The sequence below is a fragment of the Protopterus annectens genome, chromosome 8.part1, assembly GCF_019279795.1.
Source record: "Protopterus annectens isolate FY-2018-M chromosome 8.part1, PAN1.0, whole genome shotgun sequence".
Classification (NCBI taxonomy): domain Eukaryota; kingdom Metazoa; phylum Chordata; order Ceratodontiformes; family Protopteridae; genus Protopterus; species Protopterus annectens.
In genome coordinates this window covers 150,284,180-150,306,204 of record NC_056742.1, presented here as the reverse complement: position 1 = coordinate 150,306,204, position 22,025 = coordinate 150,284,180, and the positions used below count along the sequence as shown (strand labels likewise).

The window sequence follows — 22,025 nt, the reverse complement described above, 5'->3', positions numbered from 1 at the left end:
AGTATAAACAGTCTTACTCCATCTCTCCTTGAAATACAGTTATTTGGGATACAATCATAGTAACTTTAAGGCATGCTGACTATGTCCCCTTCGCCCTGAAAAAATTCTGATGCTTTTTACAAGCCATTCCATGAATGGACAGAGCAACTCCCTAAGCATCCTAGTGCTGACTTCTATGTGATCTCTTTTGTCCAGCATGGGTCCTAGATAGATCATGTTGCCATCTGTATGAGGTTTCTAGAGGTTTGGACAGTATCACTAAAGTATACTCCCCTGCCATTTTTTGGTTTAGAGCTCTCAACTATTCATTTCATCTGTCCCAGTTCAAGGTCCACCTAATTACAAAAAAAGTGCTAATAAGCTGAAGGACATCTCTGAATCAGGGCTAATGGATGACTTCCCTGATATTATGTGTCTTACTGTAATTTATTTCTGTCTGCTGACAATCAAGTTCTGCCATTGATAGGTCCTAATTCTCCCCTTGGCTAAAAGCCGATTGCAGTGTTATCATGTATGCAGCCACTGGGGATTCCTTTTTTATGGCCCTGATACTACACTGCCTTGGTGGCTGATATGGGCACCTGCATCACTGGAAAAGTGTCTTACACTCCCCCATGGTGTGTGTGCTCCCACACACATGCCCACTCACAGCTACCATTGCTGACTTCAGATCGCCAAGTCCACGTGCCCCATTCTTACAGACACTGTGAACATGCAGGCCTCCACTTACAAATGGGGCAGTCAGTAATCAGGAAAGCCATCTCTTTGTCCCCCAGCAAGAGTGATTTAGATTAAGCTATTGACTTTCACTCTCCCTTGCCAGACTATTCCACATCCTGAGCTTCTAATCACTCTTATATACATGCATACAGATATTTCACACATGGGCAATAATGCCCCTTTGGCCTGCCAATATACCGAAACAGTTTTCCCATAGTAAGTCCCAGGTTGTTTAAAAAAAAAAACAAAGTTAGCGCCTGCTTCAATGTGATTTATTAGTCTATTCCATGTATCAGCCACTCTCTCAGAGAACCAATTAGTACACCTCTCATTCCTACATAATCTTTCTTTTTAATTTCTCCAAGTCTTTTGGGTTTCTAATACCATGATGGGAATGGGCCCCATTCCTAAGTCAAAGTACAATTAAAGTTCATGAAATTAGTATTGTTTTAATCTTTGATGTCAGCCAGAAGTGCTCTTCACAGCACCCGCAATATGCCCAGTAATGACTCCTTCTGCAGTTTCTATGGGGTTGCATGGATTGGTAACATATCTAAATATGATTGTAGACTCTTTTATAAGACCCATTGCTCCCACTACTATTGGAACCATCTGGGTATCTTTCTTCCACAATGCTCTTGTTTCTGCCTGCAGTTCCTGATATTTTATGACTTTGTGTCTTTCTGTACGCAAGACACTGTAGTCACTGGGTGTGGAGATTTCAATGATCAATGCTACTTTTGTCTTCTTTTCATGGACCACTATATCCAGTTTTCTAGCATCAATTTTTTGAACTGTTGTCAATGGGTGATCCCATGTGATGTAAACCATCATTTTCTATGATGCTTTGTAGTTCATGTTTCCAGTGTTTTTCAGTCACTTCAGTACCATAATGTTTGCACAATCCCCAATGCAACAGTCTTGCTACATTATTATGCCTTTCAGTATACAATCCTTCTGCCATTAGTATGTCACAACCAGCAATGAGGTGTGCAACTGTTTCCAATTTTGTTTTACAAAACCTCCATTTGTCTGTTTCTCCCACATGTTCAAAGCACTTTGTAAACCAATGTGTACATAGCCCACTATCTTGGGGTGCCAGTAGGTTCACAGGTGCGTACTAGGCTAATGGCCCTGGAGCATTTACAAGCCTAGCCCATAGAAGTGCCCTGGGATCATGCCACTCAATGTTAGTTCCCAGTGCCTCTATCAAGTAGAGCCACTGGAGTGATCCCTGAGATGAACCTTCTATTTCCCATCCACTCATCAAGACTTTTCTTGAAGAAGGCCAGTGAAGTGCTCTGCTTGACATGTATGGGAAGTCTATTCCAGAGCATGGGCAGTCTCTGGGTTATGAACCTGTCCGTCCAGCATGTTCTGTTAATTGGGGTAATGAGGTTGAGGTCTCTGGATCGTGTGGTGCGGATGGATTGGGATTTCTTTAGATGTAGCATTTGTAACATAGTTGGGTCAGACATGGCTTTGTAAGTCAAGCAGAGATCACCTCTTAGTAGATGTTATGAGACAGAGAACAGCTCAAGTTTTATGAGTCTGTCCGTGTAGGACATGTGTTTAATGCCTAGGATCCTCTTCGTGAGGTACTTTTGTGGCCTTTCCAGCTGTTGCATGTGTCTAGTCAGGTACATGCCAAATGTTTGGCCTAAGTCCAAAAATATGGCTGGAAGGTTGTCAGTGGCTAGAGTTGTTGTTTTAAGTTTTTGAAGTATTTTGTTTTACAGTTATTACAGATACTGTGTGTAAGTTGAAGTGGGAGGTGGAGTCTTGGGATTTGGTGGTGTTCTGGGGGGCAAGAGATGCAGTTTGCTAGGGATTGGATAGTTTCTGTGAAGAATTTATTAAATTGCATTGCAATGTTATCAGAATTGTTGGTTGTTGTTAGGGCAGGGGTGGTGGATTTACCTGGCTGAAGTATGTTATTAACTGCTGCCCAGAATTTTTGGGGGGTTTTGTATGTTTATTTTGGATGTTTTGGTGATAGCTGATTTTGTCTAATTTTATTGTTATTTTTTTGTTTGTTTTATTCCGAAGTTCTAGATATGTTTGCTTAGTTGTTTGTGTTTTGTTTTATTTGAAATTGTTGTCAGGCTTTGTCTCTAGCCTTGAGTAGGGATCTACATTCTTTAATTAGCCAGGGTGCATACTTAGATTTTACTCTGATAATTCTAGTGAGAGCATGGGAGCTTAATATGTCTAAGAATGTGTTGTTGAATGAGTTAACTGAGTCATCAAGAGGTAACTGTTTGAGAGATTCCCAGTTACAACTATTTAGAGTGGCGATGAAGCTATTTAAGTTAATTTTTTTTTCTAATTCAATGGAAGGTGGGTTGGATGACCTGGTGAGTCTGAGTCATAAGAAGGAAGGTTGGCTGATGCTCACTTAGACTGTCTGGCAGATGACCTGATTGAGATGCCCGAGAGGGTTGTTAACTAAACATCTTGTCAAAAATTGATTGTCTTTTGGAAGATTTATCAGTCCTTGTAGGGGAGGTGATGAGTTGAGTAAACCTATGGAGGTTTAGTGGGAAGATGGATTTTCTGAGGAGTAGTTAAGCCAATCTATATTGAAGCCTCCCATCAGAATTGTTTCTTGTGGGAGAGAATTGGATATCCAGAGCAGTATGTTTTCCAGAGTGGGGATATTGTTTCCTGGTGGGATATAACCACAAATAATATTATTAATGTGTTTTTTGGGAGTAATTTTTAATTTAGCAAAGATAAATTCAGCATTGTCAAATTCAGGAATGTTTATGTCTACGTGGTCTAGAATTAGATGATTTTTAAATAATATAGGTACTCCTCTACCCTTTCTACATTTCCAGTCTTTTCGTATAATATTGTAATCTGGGGCTTTTATTTCACTGTTGTTAATATTGTATGGAATGTTGTTAACTTCTGTATGGAATAACAACTGCATGTGAGAAGCTTCCATTGGGGAACATAGTGCTGCAAACAATCTTGATTGTAACGGCTTGCTTTTTATATAACTGACAATTGTGACATTATTGTCTAGTACTTTTTTCAGCTCGGGTACCAATGATTTTGACACTAGCACTTCTCCGTGGAGAAAATGAGTACAAATAATTCTAGGATTCTTTTTTGAGCCAATGTAACAAATCCTTTTACACTTCGTGACATAGAGTGGGCACCATCCGTACAAATACTGATGCAGGACAAGTTATGTCAATTGCTAGTCCCTCCACCAATAGGAGCCTATTGTCCTTGAGCACAGCCAAGATGGCAATGTTGTGTTTTGTACCCAAGTGGATTTGGGTTAGTCGGTGCATCTGTGTCACAGTACCTTGCCTCTGTGATAATTCTTGTATTTACTTAATTCAATATAAAATGGAAGCAAAGTGGCTTTAGGTGGATTGTGGATGGGTGATTTCAGTGGCAGCAACAGCAAGTGAGTGAAGTAATCCTTAAGTTTTAAAAAGCTATCTTTTTAAAAAAAATCTTATGGCACACCTGTTGACCTCTTGAGGCACACCATTGTGGGTTAAGGGCAAGAAAGAATAAAAGTGGTGATAGAAAGTCACCCTGTAATATCCCCCTTTGAATTTTTCTCCCAGGAATAATAATTTGTCCTTTATCACGGCTTAATTGCAGAGTGGTCTGCCACTGTTTTATGGTCACTGTAATGTAGTCGATCAGTGTATGGTGTATCTTATACATTTTTAAGCACTCTTTTATCTATAAATGTGGGATACTATCAAATGCTTTTTTAATCCATGCCATACTTAGATTCTTCCCCTTTATACAGTTCTCCACTAAGACTTTATTTAACAACAAAAGATCGTTTGTTCCATATGACTTTCTCTTATTGCTGTTTTGTTCTACTGCCACAATTGAGTTTTCTTCTAAATTACTATAAACTCTGTTCGCATCAGTTCCAGTGTATACTTTATATGTCATTGGAAGGCAAGTTATTAGTCTATAGTTTTTAGGGTAGCTTGCAGGTTCTTAAGTAGGGGTATTGTTTTTCCTGTTGTTAGCCATGTTGGTGTCTGTTTAGGGTGCACATATAAATAGTCCTTACTCATAGCTAAAACTTCCTGCAAAGATGTTAATACTTTTATCCAGAAGTTAGGTACTGCATCTGGGCCTGGGGTTTTCCAATGAGAGGCTTTTCTTAACTTTGTTTCAATCTCTCTGGCTGTTACTTCATCCCATTTCATATACTGTACCTTTAAACTTCTTATTCTTTCTTTTTCTTCTTCTATCCATTTAGCATCTTTGCTATATTCCACAGGATATTCATAAATACTTCTCCAAAATGTATCTATTTCTACTTTTTTTTGGTGGTCTTTCAATTCTTTTTACCTTGTTTCCCAGTTCTCTGTAAAACTTTTTTGGGTCATCAATAAATTGCTTATTTTGTACTTTTTCTTTATATTTATCTCTGCATCTTCTAAGTTTTTCCACCTGTGCTGAAAATTTTAGCTTGTTATTTGCGATAGTGCATTATAGATCCTGATCTGTTCTCATACTGTGCATTGCTTTTATCACATCTACCTTTCTTAGTATTTTTTGTTGATCTGTTCCCTCTTCTATATTCTTCTAACAGCGACACTTCTTGTCTTAATTTCTTTATAGTTTTCTCTATTCAATACTTCCATGATGGCATTTGATTTCTCCCCTTCCTTTCCCTTACTACCCTGTGTTTTTGTGGTAGAACATTATCAGTTATTAAGTTAGTTGCACAGTAATATATCCCATTTACTTTTGTTATATTGCATGGATCTCCATGGACAGTCCTAATTACTGTATTGATTTGTTTTATCAAACTTCTGACTTTTTGTGTTTTATTGACATTCTGCAGTCTATTTCTTTCATTGATTTTAATACGTCTATCTATCTCTATCAAATCAAGCAACTCTTCTCTTAGTTCATTTTCTTCTAACCTGAAGGCACATTTGTTTGTTTTTCGTTTCCTGCGGGCATTCTATAGAAAGTTCTTTAGCATCTTCCTGTGACACATTCTCTTCAAGTTTCATCCTGTGTCATCTGTTCTGTCATATGGGAACTCACTGGCCTATCACTCCTCAACATTGACTGTGTCAGAGTTTCCACAGTTTCCTGTTCCTACCTTTTCTGTCCAGCTTCAAGTGAATGTTTATACTGGTTTCCTGTGGAAGGCTCCAAAATATCTTCATATGGCACCTGACCAGTTGCTTCCTGTTCCACTAGTTTTTCCATAATTTGGATATCCATTGCTCTATCCTGTTGTGGTGCTTTCTGAATTAGATTTTCTACACTGAATCCTTCACTTTGCAGGTACTCCTCCATTACTAATCTCATTTTCTAATTTTCCTCTTTGTCTTCTTATTTTTTTGTATTACAAAGTTTTCCATGTCCAAATTCCTTTGTCTGTATTTCTCTTCAAATATCTTTGGTGCTGCTGTTTTTCTATTGGTTAGTTTTGCTTTCTCCTTTGCGTAAATATTACACCACATTAAATCTCTTTTTCTTTACCATGTCCGTAATTTTTTCTTCACATGTCTCCTGATCTTCCTGCTTCTCCTTACTTTGGGACTCACTTCATCATGCTGTGATGTAACCTTTGTTAGATCTTCTACACTAAATCCTTCACTCCGCAGGCATTTCATAACTTCAACTTCTATTTTTTTAACTTCTATTTTACTAATCTTCTTTTCTATACTCTCTTGTTGTGATTTTAATTTTTTATTGTAAATTTCCCATATCTGGATTCCTTTGCTTGTATTTCCCTTCAAATATCTTTGGGGCTGCCTTCTGTATATTGATTAATTTGACTTTCTCCTTTGCATAAATATTGTACCATATCAAATCTCTCTTACTTTCCCATGTCCCTATTTCTTTTTTATACTTTTCAAAAATCTCTGAGTTTTGATGTTTATATTTTCACACTTCCTCAGATTATGCTTTTTCCAAATAGATCAAAGTTTCTTGATGTATATATTGTTTTTCACAAATCTGTTGTATTAGTGAATATAATTTTTTATTTGAAGCTTTTGATAGTTTTTCTTGTAGAAGTATTTTTCTTTCCTCTAATTTCTCTTTTAAATGTTTTGTATATCTTGTGTCTGGAAATTCTGGGCTTTTTGCATAATAGTAACAATACATAATTTCTTTCTTATCCTCAATAATCCACTTTATCATCTTTATGGCTCTTCTTTGGCCTATCAGTTTTTGTGATTTTTGTGGACTACTACTTCCTTCTACAACAGGGGGGACATCATCCCCCTGGGCCTGGACAGGCCCCATTGTAGGAATGTTTCCTTATTTTAAAGATTCTACACTGTCATCTTTTCCAGTCCTGGCACCAGTGTGCCTACCAGGACTCGGCACTTTTTTATCCTGGGTCTTGTGCACCTAGCTATCTTTTTTAATTTTTTTACCCACTTATATGCTATATAAATACAGTCTATATATCAGTGTCATCTTGGTGAGATTTTGTGAAAAACAGGGTCCACCTCATGAAGGTACTCACCGAGACTTGAGGATAAATTCAGTTTCAGCAATAATCTTCTATATACTGTAGGTTGTCTGATGATTTTCTACTACTCCATGATAAACTCAAAAATTCCCCAGAGTAGTTGTCTCTAAATGCCCTTTGTAAGGTCTCCTCTTGAATGTCTATATGAAACACTGTACAAATTCAAATCTTTTAGTCTTTCATTATAACTTAAACATTTTCACATCCATTGATGCCATTGGTATATTTCTACTGTATTCCTTCTCATTTACTCATGATTATATTCAAAGTTTTGTCTGCCTGTACCACAGAGCTTGGGCATATGTCCCACTGGAATGCTAATTATGCCAATGCTTAAGCTAGGGCCACAGCCTCAGGTGTGTGCCAGTGCAGGGTGGAATGGCTAACATTGTCTGCCCTGAAGGCAGAACTGAGGAGCAAGTTTCTAGATACTTATTTGTTTGGGGAAGTACTGACTGACAAGTTTGCCCAAGACCTTGTTAACTAATGACTACATGAGAAGAAAATAAGCTTTTGGCTTTGTGGTGAGCCTCTGTAATTTCCCTTGTGCCACTTCCACCCTTTACAGCACTGAACAAACTCAAACCACAAACAGTCTTTATTTGCACCCAAGGAAGGTCCCTTAACTATCACACAGTGATGCCTTCTCTGGATCCAGCTACATCATCCAAGAGGGTGACTTCTCTAGCCATCCAGCTGTAGTCCTAGCTCATCTATGGACCTGCACATTTTGGGTGGTTTTCTGAGTTTGTTCCACAATACAGAACCATCACAAAGGGTCATTGTGTCCTATACAGACACCTTTGGTCACATTCTCAGGTTTACCAGTCCACTTCCAGAAGGGGCTTCACTGCAGACATATCCATTTCAGTGAAACTGTTTGGAAAGGTTGAAGTTTTACTGTTCAAAGAGGCTCTAGACTCTGTGCCAGTATCATGGGAGGGGTATGGCATTTACTCCCATTTGTTCCCTTTCCTGAGGTGGGCAGATAACCTCAATTCAGTTCTGAACCTCAGAAAGATCAACCCACACATGAAATGTATTCTGATTTAGATGGCCATCTTTATGGGACTGTGCCTTTTCTCCTGCATGGTACCCAGATGGTGTTAAGGAACATAATGGTTGCATACTGGCATATCATTATCTGGGATCCAGGCTGGAGACTGTTACAGTAGGTCTAATGGGGTCATTATTTCTAGCATAAAGTGTTATCATGTGGGCTTTTCCCAATGCCAAAAGAGTTTACCAAGGTGCTACCCACTGTGGCTGTTTGGGCTTTCCTTAATGCTAGAGTTTTTACAAAGTTACTAGTGACTGTGGCTGACACCTTGTAGGAAATGGGTATCTTGGTATTCCTTTAAGTTGATGACTGTTTCTTACTAGCTCAGTCTGGAGAATCCTTGGTGGTGGCCTCTTCTTTGAATTTTCAACTGAATACAGTCCTTGGGAGGGGGATATCAGAAACTAGAAAGAGCCTCTTTCATTCATCCCAGTTCAGAAGTTCTTTATCAGGGTAAAATTGGGCACTCTCCAGTGTCAGTCATTCCTGTCTTTGAAAAAAGCCCATGATACTGTCTTGGCATCCTGGGTGGAGATGCAGTACAGAGCCCAGCTGTGCCTTCTGACCTTAGTGGTCATCACTGGGACCTGGAATGGTAGACCATATCAAGCAATCTTTATTATTTATTTATTAGTTACTCTATACCAGCAGTCCTCCCTTTTCAGCCATGTCCTTGCTAAAGAAATGTAAAAATAATACAGCAATAATTCAATAATTCAGAAGAGGTTGTACAAAATGTACGAGCAAAGTATAGTGCAATGACACAACTGTACAATGATGTACTTAACAGAAAAAATACTAAAGTGATTAGATGCTAAATAGGCAGACTAGATAAAAAACAAGTGAAGAACATATAATACAGTAACTAAACATCAATATTATACTGTTTCACAGTGAACAGTCAAAGAAGAATTGTAACACAGCTATTGCATTCATACCTCTTAGCACAAGATATCTGGAGAAAGTCAAACATAATGGGGGAAGGTCCAAAATCAGGGACAGATTTTAAATATTACTGTTATGCAAATAAAATGTTTCTAAAATAACAGATTTTGCACTACTATGCATTTTCTGAAGGATATGAAGTCTGAAAGTCAAATCTGTCTTCAATCCTCAATGATTTGGTAAAAAACACAAATTTTATGAGTAAAAGGTCAAAAATATGAGGCAAAAATCGGGACATCAAAAAAAAATCTGAACAGTTGAACAATATGTTTACATTAGACTTCTGCTAATCAGCACAATGTGCTTGACGCCCTGCCATCATGAAGGCATTGCATAAGAAAAGTATACAGTATGAGTATACGTACATTAAACAAGATTTAACAGATATAAATTGCATGGGTCAAAGAGTAGTGACAGCAGGAAGTTGTTGAAACTATTTATGTACTGAACTTTTTAATGGGGAAGCTCAACAAAAGTAAAACAATAGGCTAGAGATGTTCATTATGTTATGTTTGGGTTCATTTTCTTAGGAAACATCTGTGGAAGAAAGGATAGTATAAGGAAATATCGTATGGTAAAGAATAACAAATGCCATTCAGATTGCCCAGGCAGGCTATACAGATGGTACTGGAATCTTCTAGTGGGCCTTCTCTCTTTGCAATTGAACCCATTCAGATTCTCTGTTTGCAACTGAACCCACTCAGATGCTGATGACAGACACATTTTTTTCTGGGCTAGGAAGCCCATCTAGGCTAAAACCAAAAAAGAGCACTAAACATTGTGAGTCTTCAGTTTATTACAAAATGTTAAGCACTTTTGTCAGTGCCAGTTGACTTCCTCAGAACACTCCAACAATATAAAAACGTGATTTAAATAATACATACCCAATGATGATTGGTTAAATATTCCACCAATAATTTGATGAAAATAACCACAATTCATGAATATTAAATACAGCTCATGAATATTAAATATACCATTTTGTTAAAAACACAAATTTAAAACACGATTTATACATTTATATAATCACATCTTGTTTACCAAAATGTTCTTCACAGTATGGAATTTAGATTAATATGTTATACTGTATTACCCAAACAAAATACCTAAAAAAAAGCCTTTATTATTACTTAAACTGCTCTTTTTCTCTTAATATTGGCAGGACCGTTAGATGATCATTTAACCCTGAAAAAAAGTTGGCAGCCAATCTTAATTGCCATAGTAATTTCTTTTTGCTGAGAACATTTTGCCAGTCTCTCCCTCTTGCTTCTATATATACAATATCAAGAATAGCAAATTTGAAACCACAAAAATTAGCACATTGTAGAATGTGTTTAAATAAGGCATTAGCTTCCTTCTTGTTTTTTTATATCATACAGATGTTCATAAATCCTGGTTTTAAACAATCTTTCAGTTTTTCCAACATAAAAAGATGCACAGGTATTACACCTAGCAATGTACATTAGTTTACTTGAAAAACAATTGCCCTTTCTCAAAAACACAGTATTTTTATTTTTGTTAGCTAAGGAAATTGAACTTTCCTGTAAAATATAGGGAAAATAGGGACATCTACCACAAGGCCTAGTCCCATTTGAATTTCCCTGTTCACCTTTGGTAAAAATTCTTCTTTCCAAAACTGACTTTAAATTAGGTCCTATCTTACTGGAAAACATAGGTTTCTCACCTAATGCTTGAAATACTTCAGGATTAGTTTTAAAAATACCCCAGTTTTTGTTAAGTATCTCTTTAACTCCATGATACAAGGGTTATATTGCACGATGCAGGCCTGCTGAAAATCAATTTTCCTCTCACTATTAAAGGGTTCATCAGGACTAATAATTTTATTAAGTCCTTTTCCTAAAAGCGGTGCATACCTTTTACCCCACTCATCCAACACCCCTTTTAAAATAGTATCAATAAATTCACCAGGGTAACCTCTAAGAACATATCATTTAAATGTATAAACTCATTAATTACATCCTCCTTTAAGGATGTCATCCTGGCTACCCTGATGGCCTGACCTTTGATAATACTTTTCTTTTGAAAAAGGGGGTGATGACTGTGGAAGTGCAAATAACTATTACAAAAAGTTTTCTTATGATACACTCTAGAAACAAATTTCTCATGATCCTTTAATATCTTAATATCCAAGTAATTAATTTCCTGTTCATGGTAATCAAAGGTGAATGCCGTGCTGGTACAGCGGTTGCGTTGTTGCCTCACAACAAGAGGTTTTCCTGTTCAGTTCTCGTCTGGAGTGCCTTCTGTGTGGAGTCTGCATGTCTTCCCCGTGGTTGAGTGGCCTCCGAAAGACATGCGTAAATGGGCGTACCTTTGCTGAAGGTTGGGCGTTGGGTTGGCAACTCGACACCATAAAGATCTACTGCCAATCATTAGTGGACCGGAGTTCCACTGTGGCGACCCCTAACTGGGAAAAGCTGAAAAGACAAACAAGTAGTTTCATTCAGGTATTGGATAAAAGATGGAACAGACTCTGGTCTGGTGGATATTTTCATCAAATTGTTGGTGGATATTTTCATCAAATTATTGGTGGATATTTTCATCAAATTATTGGTGGAATATTTAACCAATCATCATTGGGTATGTATTATTGAAATCAAGTTTTTATATTGTTGGAGTGTTCTGAGGAAGTCAGCTGGCATTGACGAAAGAACTTAACATTTTGTAATAAACTGAAGACTCACAACGTTTAGTGCTCTTTTTTGGTTTTAGTGTTTTATTTGAGCACTACTGCACCACTTTATTTTGGTTTTAGTGCCCATCTAGGCTCTCAAATAATTCAGGAGTTATACCATCAGAAAGGGAACTAAATATAGAGCTCAGGCCATTGATTCTGGCCCTGAATGTCTTGGAGAAATAGCTACTTCTAGGACTACTCTTCATCTGGTCAAACAACCAGTGCATTCTGTGGTGCCTAAACAAGTAGGGTTGCCCAAAATCATACAACTATACATGTAGGTGATGCCTGTATGACAGTGTGCAATAGGGGCTTCACCTTTGTAGTAGTTCACATCACATATTGTTCTTAGCCAGGTCCCCAGTTCTAATCCAGAACTCTTGATTCAAAGGTTTTGCCTGGTGAAGGCATTCTTGATACAGAGCACAGTGAAGATTAATGCATTTGCCACTTGAAAGAATGGGTATCTCATTGTCTTTTAATTAGTTTAGCTGTGAATAGGGCTAGCAGTGGGCACATCTTTTTGAATGAGATCGCAGAATAGTAGGGTCTTGGAATTTGCTTTTACGCAGCTATTGTGCTATCTCAGAACTAGTATATATAATTAGCAGGTGGTGTGGGGGTGCAGGGGGGCATGCTGCTTGCAAAAAAATATTGTTTTTTTAATATTTTTTTTCTATTTCAGTCTTTTTCAGAACTGTTCTAAAAAGATCATTCTTTCTGCATTTGCACAAGTGGTAGTTTGCTCATTGATGAGATAATCCTATTTACATATACCATCTTCAAGTTTACATCCTTTTAGGGAAGAAGTGATCTATGATTGTCAGCATAGGATACTTTTAAGTATTTTGTATTTCTGAAATCAGATTTTGTACTGCACCATGCTACATTTTGACATAGTAAAAGCACCTGACTTCTGCCTTAATATATTCCTTCTAAAGCAAATGTGAAAAATAGAATATGTGCTCAACAGACACAAATTAGGAGAAAAGTACAATTCAGTCTTTAGAATGATGATTAATTAACCGTCTAATGCTGCTAGTACTGCTGTTAATAAGGTATGAAATGCAGCAGTGCTGCTTGCTGGCTCAGATGTGTTGTGACCAGTATGTGTTACAAAACACTCATTTGAGAAGGGAAAGCAACTACTTGCTTTAATATCTGTGTTAAATATGATGCACATGCCATCATCTTAATTGTGGTACAGAATACAATACATTTATTATGCATTAAAGAATGAGGTTTGCATTCACCACGCCACTACATTGGAGCACATTACTGGGAAGGTGGCTGCAGAGGTGACACTCCCCGCATGTTGCACCACTGCACCTCCTGGCGCAATGGATGAGAAAATTAAGTTACTGAAAATAAGAATGTTGGTGTCACTTACTGACTAATGACACCAGTAGCTGCTAACCATCTACTATCACCTGCCAGTCTTGCACTTCTATGTTCACCTCAGGATGCATCTGCAAACAACTTGCGTATCGCTCATCCGTTCCTCTTGGCAGCTTCACAGTTTTCTTTTTCACATGGGACACAAGTTACAGCAACTGTAACATTTGTCTTCTCATTTAATCCAATATGAAGACAGCTAAATATAGCTGCAGTAGATACAAATATTGTAGCTGTTATCTGTCAATGTAATTTATGTGACAAGTACACTTTACTAGATAATGAAATGGATGTGTTATAAAAAGTCTCTTAAGCATGTAGTCTGAAGCAAAATTAAATTTATGGCACACATTTTACCTGCACATCTGCTAAAACTCTAATATTTAAAAATGCAGTAATGAATTACAGCAAAATCTTTAGCCTGTGTACCTGGGTAAGGCCCATACAACTTGTTGATCAATGTGGTATTTGCCCAGGTAAAGAATCCTTGGTAGCTAAGTACATCTGCGAATCCATTTGTGAAGCTGCTTTGAATGTGATTATTAAGGTAATATGAATTAGGATCACGCTGTCCATAAGCAACTAGAAGCAGCATCCATAAGAATCCCAGGTAGGCTGAAACAAATACAAAAATGCAAATAAATTACCAGTGGACTTTTATGCAAAATAATTCTGAAAGTGAATATATGGCCTCAAAATACAGTTATACTTTGACACATTTTGTTCCGTTTACTTCAGTGCCAAACATTACATGCCTGATGTACTCAGAATGAAAGCAGATGCATAATTTAACTTTTGTGTATGCAGTTCGACACAGTTTGATTCAAATCACTCCAAAGGCTTTCTAGTTGACAGTAAATGCTACCCCTGCCAATCTACCATATGCTTCTCTAGGTGTCAGTTATGTTCCTAAGGGCCAGTAGCTGTCAGCTAGACCTCAGCGAGAAGTTACAATCAGATTTTCTGAGACAAACCTCTCGCTGAGTTCAGATACCAAGTACTATTTTGCAACTCAGACAGAAATTCAAATGTACAACACGACACCATACATACAGATCTGTTGCCACCTCCATCAGTGTAGGAAAAGAGAAGATACCTCTTTCAGAAACCACCATCAAGGCTGGGATGTAGCCTAAATGACCATTGTCAATACATTGTATACAAACTCAATATATGGAGTTACTGAGACACACAAGCCCTATTACATGAATGACAAAAACTGCAGCAACAATCTGTCAGTCCTTGGTTTAAGTAGGGTCTAGATAGGTCTATCATCATCTCACGGCGTTGCAATAAGGCAGCATTGCTGCCACCTTGGAACTCAGGATACCAAGAGAAAATAACATTACACCTAACCAAACTGTAGCAGCAGTAACAAGATGGACTACAATAACAACAAAAGGAAATGAGTGGTTGGAGCTAATTGTGCAGATATAGGTAAGAAGTCATACTGTTATGGTGATCACCTCTCAGATTGACACCCTGTAATACTATTCATTTCTATCTATGCAGTTGTTCATCTTGTGACAGGATAACAAGCTGCATCATGCAGAGAAACTACCTTTAACATTTCCAAACTCTTCCCTGAAGTTTGATCAGATTTGCTATTGTTGGTGAATGGGTGTTGAGAAGCTGAGGTTGCTGCCCTAAACATATCACCAACTGATGCCCCTGTAAAGATGGTATTTGAAGCTGCTCTTTCCTTCCAAAGTAGGGTGAGATGAGACAGAAACCTCAGTGGACTTGTTTGCAGTTCGAGCAAAAAGCAATGCAGTTAGCCAACAAGATGGAAATAATCTATTTATCCACAGGAGTTTCCACATAATTCTAGGCAAATGTAACACAAAGTTGATTGGACTTTTTAATATCCTTGGCTTTAACAGAGTTAAACGATCACACAGAAAAGAGGCACTTCTGCCTTGGGGGCTTGCTGGTTTAATGTTTGTGTCTTTCGGCTTTTCCCGGTTAGGGGTGGCCACAGCGGAACTCTGGTCCACTAATGATTGGCAGTTGATTTTTACATACCGGCTTGCCAGGCCTGACACACAACCTTCAACGAAGGTATGCCCATTCACGCCTGTCTCCATGCAAAAGACGCTCTAGCTGAGAATCAAACCGGACAGCGTCTTACTGTGAGGTGACAATGCTACCGCAGCACCACCACCGTGGGGGGCTTGCTGGTTTAATAAACAAATAAAAATAAATTAGCAAAGAACTGCAACATTACCATCTGAAATATTGTTGAACTGCAGTGCTGGTTAATTCTGGACAGAATTGAGGCTGTCCTCTGAAAACCTCCTTTTGTTGATATCAGCAATAATTTGGAAAATATCCTGTTCCTCTCAGTAGAGAAAGAATATTTTCCATGATTACTTTGTCTAACATATCACTCAGAATAGGCCTAACCCCAATTAAAAGTTACACGGATTCCTTTGGAATCTATTGAGAATAGACATTTGGCTAAAAGCTACATGTCTTACCCCCCCATCTGAAGAGTACACCAAGGCACAGATTTGTTGAAATACTTACAAGCATTTCTTTTTAATTAATAATTAATTTCCTGACCAGTGTCACATTTTTAAAGGGGTAAAAGAAAGAGTAGAAAGCAACCTCATGCACATTGGACAGGGGAACTTGAAGGAGTCATTTACTAGCAATGTCTGTCTGTCTACCTATCTATCTATCTATCTATCTATCTATCTATCTATCTATCTATCTATCTATCTATTTATCTATCTCAAAAGACAGAGATCCAGGGCTGACAAACTTGTGGCTCTAAAACTCCTCCACTACCTCCTGTGGAATAACAAATTTTCCCAAAAAGACTCCCTCCAAAGGGCCATCCTTTAAAGGAACAGGACTGTCCAAAGGGCTTCTTAACTCTTACTATCGAGTTATCTCCACAGTATATGACAATAATAGAACATCTAGAATAATCGAAATCAGTTTTGTAGTTTTGTAAATGAGAGTTGGGAAAACTACAAATTTAAAATAAAAAAAACTTTCTCAGTCTAAGTGTAAAGTTAAATATTTTATTAGCACAAATTAAGTATAGATGAAATAATTATCTTATACAAATGAATCAGAAGTAGCATAAAAAAGTGAACCAAGAAGCAAAATATCATTCTGCTCCTTAATAAGCCATCTCACTTTTCTCTCTCTCTTTCATACAGTACCAGATCTCTTACGCACGTGCTACTTGCGGTTCTTGGATTAACAGTAATAATAATAACAGTTATTAAATATGTAAGTTAAGCACCAGTATTAGATGATTAGATGCAGCTGATGTCAGTACTTACATGTACCGTCTGCATTTGGAAAAAGGGTTAGCTTTTTACAGGAGACTTTAAAAAGGACTTGAGTGTTTCCACTGGTGTATTTTGCAACTCTGTTTGCTGCAGTTCTTCTGGGCGCTTTGATGTGACTGATAGAGGGATTCAGAAATAACCCTAGCACTCATTTTACAGCTGCTGTAAAAAGGCCCTGTTTCCATGTTATGGTATTACTGAATTCAGAGACACACTAGCTGCACTGAGGAAAAACCTCATTATTGGCTAATTTGCATGTCTCTGAATCAACATTCACTACTGCTAGTGCTAATCATCACGATCCTGTGGTAGTCAACACTGAAGGCCCATGTATCATGTTAGCAAAGGCACCCAACATCCACTCTCCTAGACACACATACACACAGTAAAACACAACCCCAAAAACACACAAACACATACACACACACACACACACACACACACACACACACACACACACACACACACACACACACACACACACACACACCCATATGCTACATACCATATATTTCCTACCTGTCCCTGTGTTATCAGAATACCCCAAATGTCTCCTTTTTTCCTGCCCTCATACATCCTGGAGGATTACATTCATTAATTAATGCCATACAAGAGAGTTTCACACTTTATATTCTTCAGAAAATTCATGCTATAGCAAACACTGTTATTCTAGCGATTTTCAAAGTTTATAAGAGGAATAAGTAAAATCTGGGTCTATATTAGATCACCGAACACTTAAAAAAGTGAACGGTGATTAGTCGACCCTATGTAAGCGGAAGCTTGCAATTTCGATCTGTCAGAACAGCGATTTTTTTCCTAGGGAAAAAATCACTGTTCCAACAAAAAAAAAATACTTTAAACATTACATTAAGTGGGGGGCTCTGCCCTCCCCTACTTAAGTATACCGACTCAGAGACCGCACTATAGTGCCAAAAACGGCAAAGTAACAAAGCAACCAAGCAAATTCTTTCCCAGGGAAAGAATTCACTTAAAAGCCGCTTTGATATTTTGCCATTTCAGACTTTTGAGTTCAACCAAAAGCATTCGGAAGAATGCTTCTTCAGTCTTCTAATAGGGAACTGTAAAATCTATCCCTGATTATGTGTCTTTATACCATCATTAATTCTGGCTTTGTCTAAATGCACTACAAGGTTGAGAAATATGCTTATATGTGCCTGCCTCTCTCTTTCATAAATCACAAACTGTTCCAGGCATTGAATAATGCCAGAGATACTTATTATATAATAATAATAATATTACTAATAAAAAAAAACTTGTTGAACTGTCAGATCAGTTAGGGCAGTGGGTTAATGCTGATGTTGCAAGTGGCCAGGGTACAGAGTGCAAACCATCCCCCCCCCCTTTGTAATTTAACTTTTTTTTGTATTTTATTTATTATTCACAATAAATCCTTGGTATCTAGAGGTGAAACGGCGGATTAATATCCTCTGTTGAAGGTGGGAGCGGACAAGGTTAGAATCCTTTTTATTACTTTTAAAGCACACTGTTTATAGTATCCTTTAAAGTACACTGTTTATACGTATCCTTAAAGCACATTGTTAAAGTGTTCTCCCTGGTGTTTAGTGTACCCCCATCCCCATTAAGGCATGAGATGTAAGAATTCTTCTTGGTGTCTAGTGGTCCCCAGTCCATGTTATTTAAAAGTGCAATTAAAGGCTATTAAGGTACTATGGTAAAAGGTTATCACTGGTGGCTAGTGTTCCTCCAGTCCCATGTATTTAGAGTTATCCTTGCTGGCTAGTGGTCACCCTAACCCACATCTTCAGAGTTACCCATGGTGGCTAATGATTTCCCCAACAAATGTTTCAGGCTTTGTTTGTTAGTTTAGGGTTGTACGGAAGTATGATAGCCACCTCAGCCCCCCAATACTGCGAACTTCCAGACAGCCAGCGAACCAGCTAGCCAGACACAGAAACACACACACACACACACACACACACACACACACACACACACACACACACACACACACACACACACACACACACACACACACACACACACACACACAAACTCACACATGCAGCCGCTCACACACACACACACACACACACACACACACACACACACACACACACACACACACACACACACACACCACCTAACAATACCTGACCGCTAAACTACCCAGAACTTACCTCTGCTTTGTTCATTAGCACTTGCAGCCAGGAACAGCTAACTTATATAGCCAAGCAATTCTCTTTATTACTTGGCTGAGTATTGCAGGTAGTTCCGGGAGATGGCACTTGGCTAATTAGCATAGCCTCTCCTCTGGAATGCCTAATTAGCATATAACACCTCATGGTAACATTTCTAAATTCAGACCTCAATCTGCTCTATCAGGTGGCTATGAGTTAAGCTGTTTTCAGGCAGCAGTTGCAGGACCTGCTAAGTGAGTCAGGACAGCATGAGTTGGCGTTGATAATGGGGAAGCTAAATGCACATAACATGGGTGGGACAACAGGAATAAAGAAGGAAAAGACACTCTAGACTTTTGTCTGGTAAATGGCTAGACAGGGGCGAACACATGGCTCAGTCAGTGGGAGAGAGATAGAGAGAGAGCGTCAGAAGATCACATTCAGCAATGGCCAGCATCAACACAAGTAGACTTCATCCTAGTAAGGAAAGGGCAGTAGGGGTAGAATCAGTGATTGCAAAGTCATCCCCAGTGAAATACTCAGCCCACAGTATAAGCCACTCATTGCCACAATCATCTGCAAGCAGTGGTCAGAGAAGGTTCTAAGGTCAATTGAGACTAGGCTGAAGACCTGGAAGTTGGCTGAAGAGAAAGCACAAGACTTCAAGGAATTACACAGAGCTCTAGCACCTCAGGAAGAAGAGGAACACGGTGGAGCTGAAGAAGAATGGCAATGCCTCAACATACTGTCTGTGAGGACTATAGATCAGGTATGCAGCTGAGCCAGGCATGGAAATAATGTACATAAGGAAAGCTGGTCATTGACTACAGAAGTACAGAAACTCATAAAGAAAGAGAGGAGTGCAGGGAAAAGATGGACCAGGCTAAGATGAAATATTGGTTAGCTAAGAAAGAGGCTGAGAGAGCAGTTGCAATAACAATGAAGGCATCAAAGGCACTCTACCAACTTCTGGATGGTGACATGGTAAATGGCTCAAAGAAATTCTATCAGGTTGCAAAGCAAAGACAGAAAGATAAAGAACAGTCATCAGACACTCTTCATAAGGGATACCAGCAACAACCTGCTTGCCAGTCCACAGGACATCAAAGACAGATGGAAGGTGTATTTCCAGCAGTTTTTGAATGAAGAGAACTCCACAAAAGCTGTACTGCTCCAGACACAGCCTACAATGAGAGAAGAAAAAGAAGAGCCCACCTTAGAAGAAGTAAGAACATCACTAAGGAAAATGAAGTAAGGAAAAGCAGCAAGGTCAGAGGTCACTGCTGACACGATCAAAATGTTGGGTGAGTTAGGGGAGAAACTGATCCTAAGGGTACTCATAGCACTATGGAGAAGAAAGGTGTATCCCAGATAACCAAAGAATAAGCATACTAGTGCTAGTGTACAAGGAAAAAAAGGGGACATTTACAGCTGTGGGCAGTATAGAGGCATCAAACTCCTGTCACACTGCATGAAAATTCCGGAAAGGGTGAGTGAGTGATATACGATTATGCAGAGTAGTAGAAGGTAAGATGAGATATGATCAGTTTGGATTCAGATCAAAATGCAGCACAAACAACTTGATGTCTGCAGTGAGACAGATAGTTGAGAAGAAGCTAGAAATGAGTAAACAATCCAAATGAGCATTCCAAGACTTGGAGAAAGCATATGACGAGGTCTCAGGAGAAAGCTGATTTGGCAGTCATGCGATGGTTCGAAGTCCCAGATACACTGGTAGAATTAGTGCAGGCTATGCACAAGTACCCAATGACACAAGTACAAACAGTGATCGGACCATATCTTGCGACCTGTGGGAACTGAAAATAGGAACAAAGGCTCTTGAATAATAGGAACATCCATCTAAAAATCTAGAAACCTACTTAGCAAAAAATTTAAGCACAAAATAGCACGTAAGTATTCCTGCTTCCAATAAGAATGTGGGATACTATTCAGAAACACATGTTCAGAAAACAGAGTACCAAAAATGATGGAAAATATAAGAAGCTTATCAAAGAAACATTGCAAAATCTAAAGACTTTAATGAACTGTATTGCAAAATTCTACCACTCAAGGTCATTTATTTTATCTTCAGAAAAAAAGGAGTTGTAAGATGTTTTTCTTCTTTCTTTAAATTATTGTTGCCACTGGTATGTTGGTCTTGTAGTGTGGATTTCTGTGTACAAGATGGCTTCAAAATTCACACGTGATGAGGGAGATTCATAAAACTGTGTGGAGGGATAAATCAAGCCTGAAAATAGGGACATCCTAAATCAGGTTTTAAAATAGGAATATTACTCAAAATAGGGACAGCTTAGAGGTCTGGTTTGGACTCAGAGAAGGGTTCTTAGAGGGAATGGGTGTCCACTGCTGTTCATAGTGGTGATGGACTACATTAGCAAACAAGTGGGGGGAGACAGATCATCAGAATTGCTGTATGCAGACAATGTGGCATTACTGGCAGACTGAAAAAAACATCAGCAAGGGAAGGGTGAATCAAATGCAAAACTACAGGCACATGGCATAAAACTGCATACAGATAAGACAGTTGTAATGGCAGCAAATGGAGGAAATCAGAAGAATCTGAGAACTGAGACAGAAGGGAAAATGGTAGAATAGGTGAACAGCTCCAAATGCATGGGGTTGGGTGGTTAAGGAGAAAGGAAGTCTGAAGTGTAGGTCAAAGCAAGCTAGAATTAGAGGGACTGCAGCCAACTGGCACAAAGTGTCAGGGGTAGTGACAGACAGAAGAATGCCAACGAAGCTGAAAAATAAGGTGTACAAAACAGTGGCGTGACCAGTATTACTGCATGGTACAAAAGCATGGGCAGTAAAGGCAGAGCAGATGAGAAGGCTAGAAATGAAGGAAGTGAAGTGCCTGAGAAGGGTAGTAGGATAACAAATAATGATAACAAAATCATGAATTGTTATTTGTATTTAATGTGCCATACTGGCCTGACTACACCAGCTAATTCACTATAACACTCTCCATAAAAAATTTTTATGAAAATTTTTGTTTAAGTTTTTATTTTCGTAAAAAATTTTTTATGGAGAGTGTTATAGTGAATTAGCTGGTGTAGTCAGGCCAGTATGGCACATTAAATACAAATAACAATTCATGATTTTGTTATCAAAAAATCCTGCAATATTCTTAAATTGATTATAGCTTTAAAACTTAATTGTGTTCTGCAGTCACATGTTTGGTGGAGAGTTCTATATAAGTGGTTCCCTTCTAATGTACAATTTA

The 22,025-nt window shown here is 38.4% G+C and overlaps 1 protein-coding gene across 1 annotated transcript in view; it reads right to left on the bottom strand.

The window, feature by feature from the left end:
* The window catches only part of PKD1L2 (polycystin 1 like 2), a 1,522,374-nt gene that overhangs the window by 273,324 nt on the left and 1,227,025 nt on the right, over positions 1-22,025 (bottom strand). Inside the window, exon 40 of the mRNA XM_044081586.1 lies at positions 13,744-13,929. Coding sequence (XP_043937521.1) covers positions 13,744-13,929 — 186 coding nt within the window. The remainder of the gene's footprint in view (positions 1-13,743; positions 13,930-22,025) is intronic.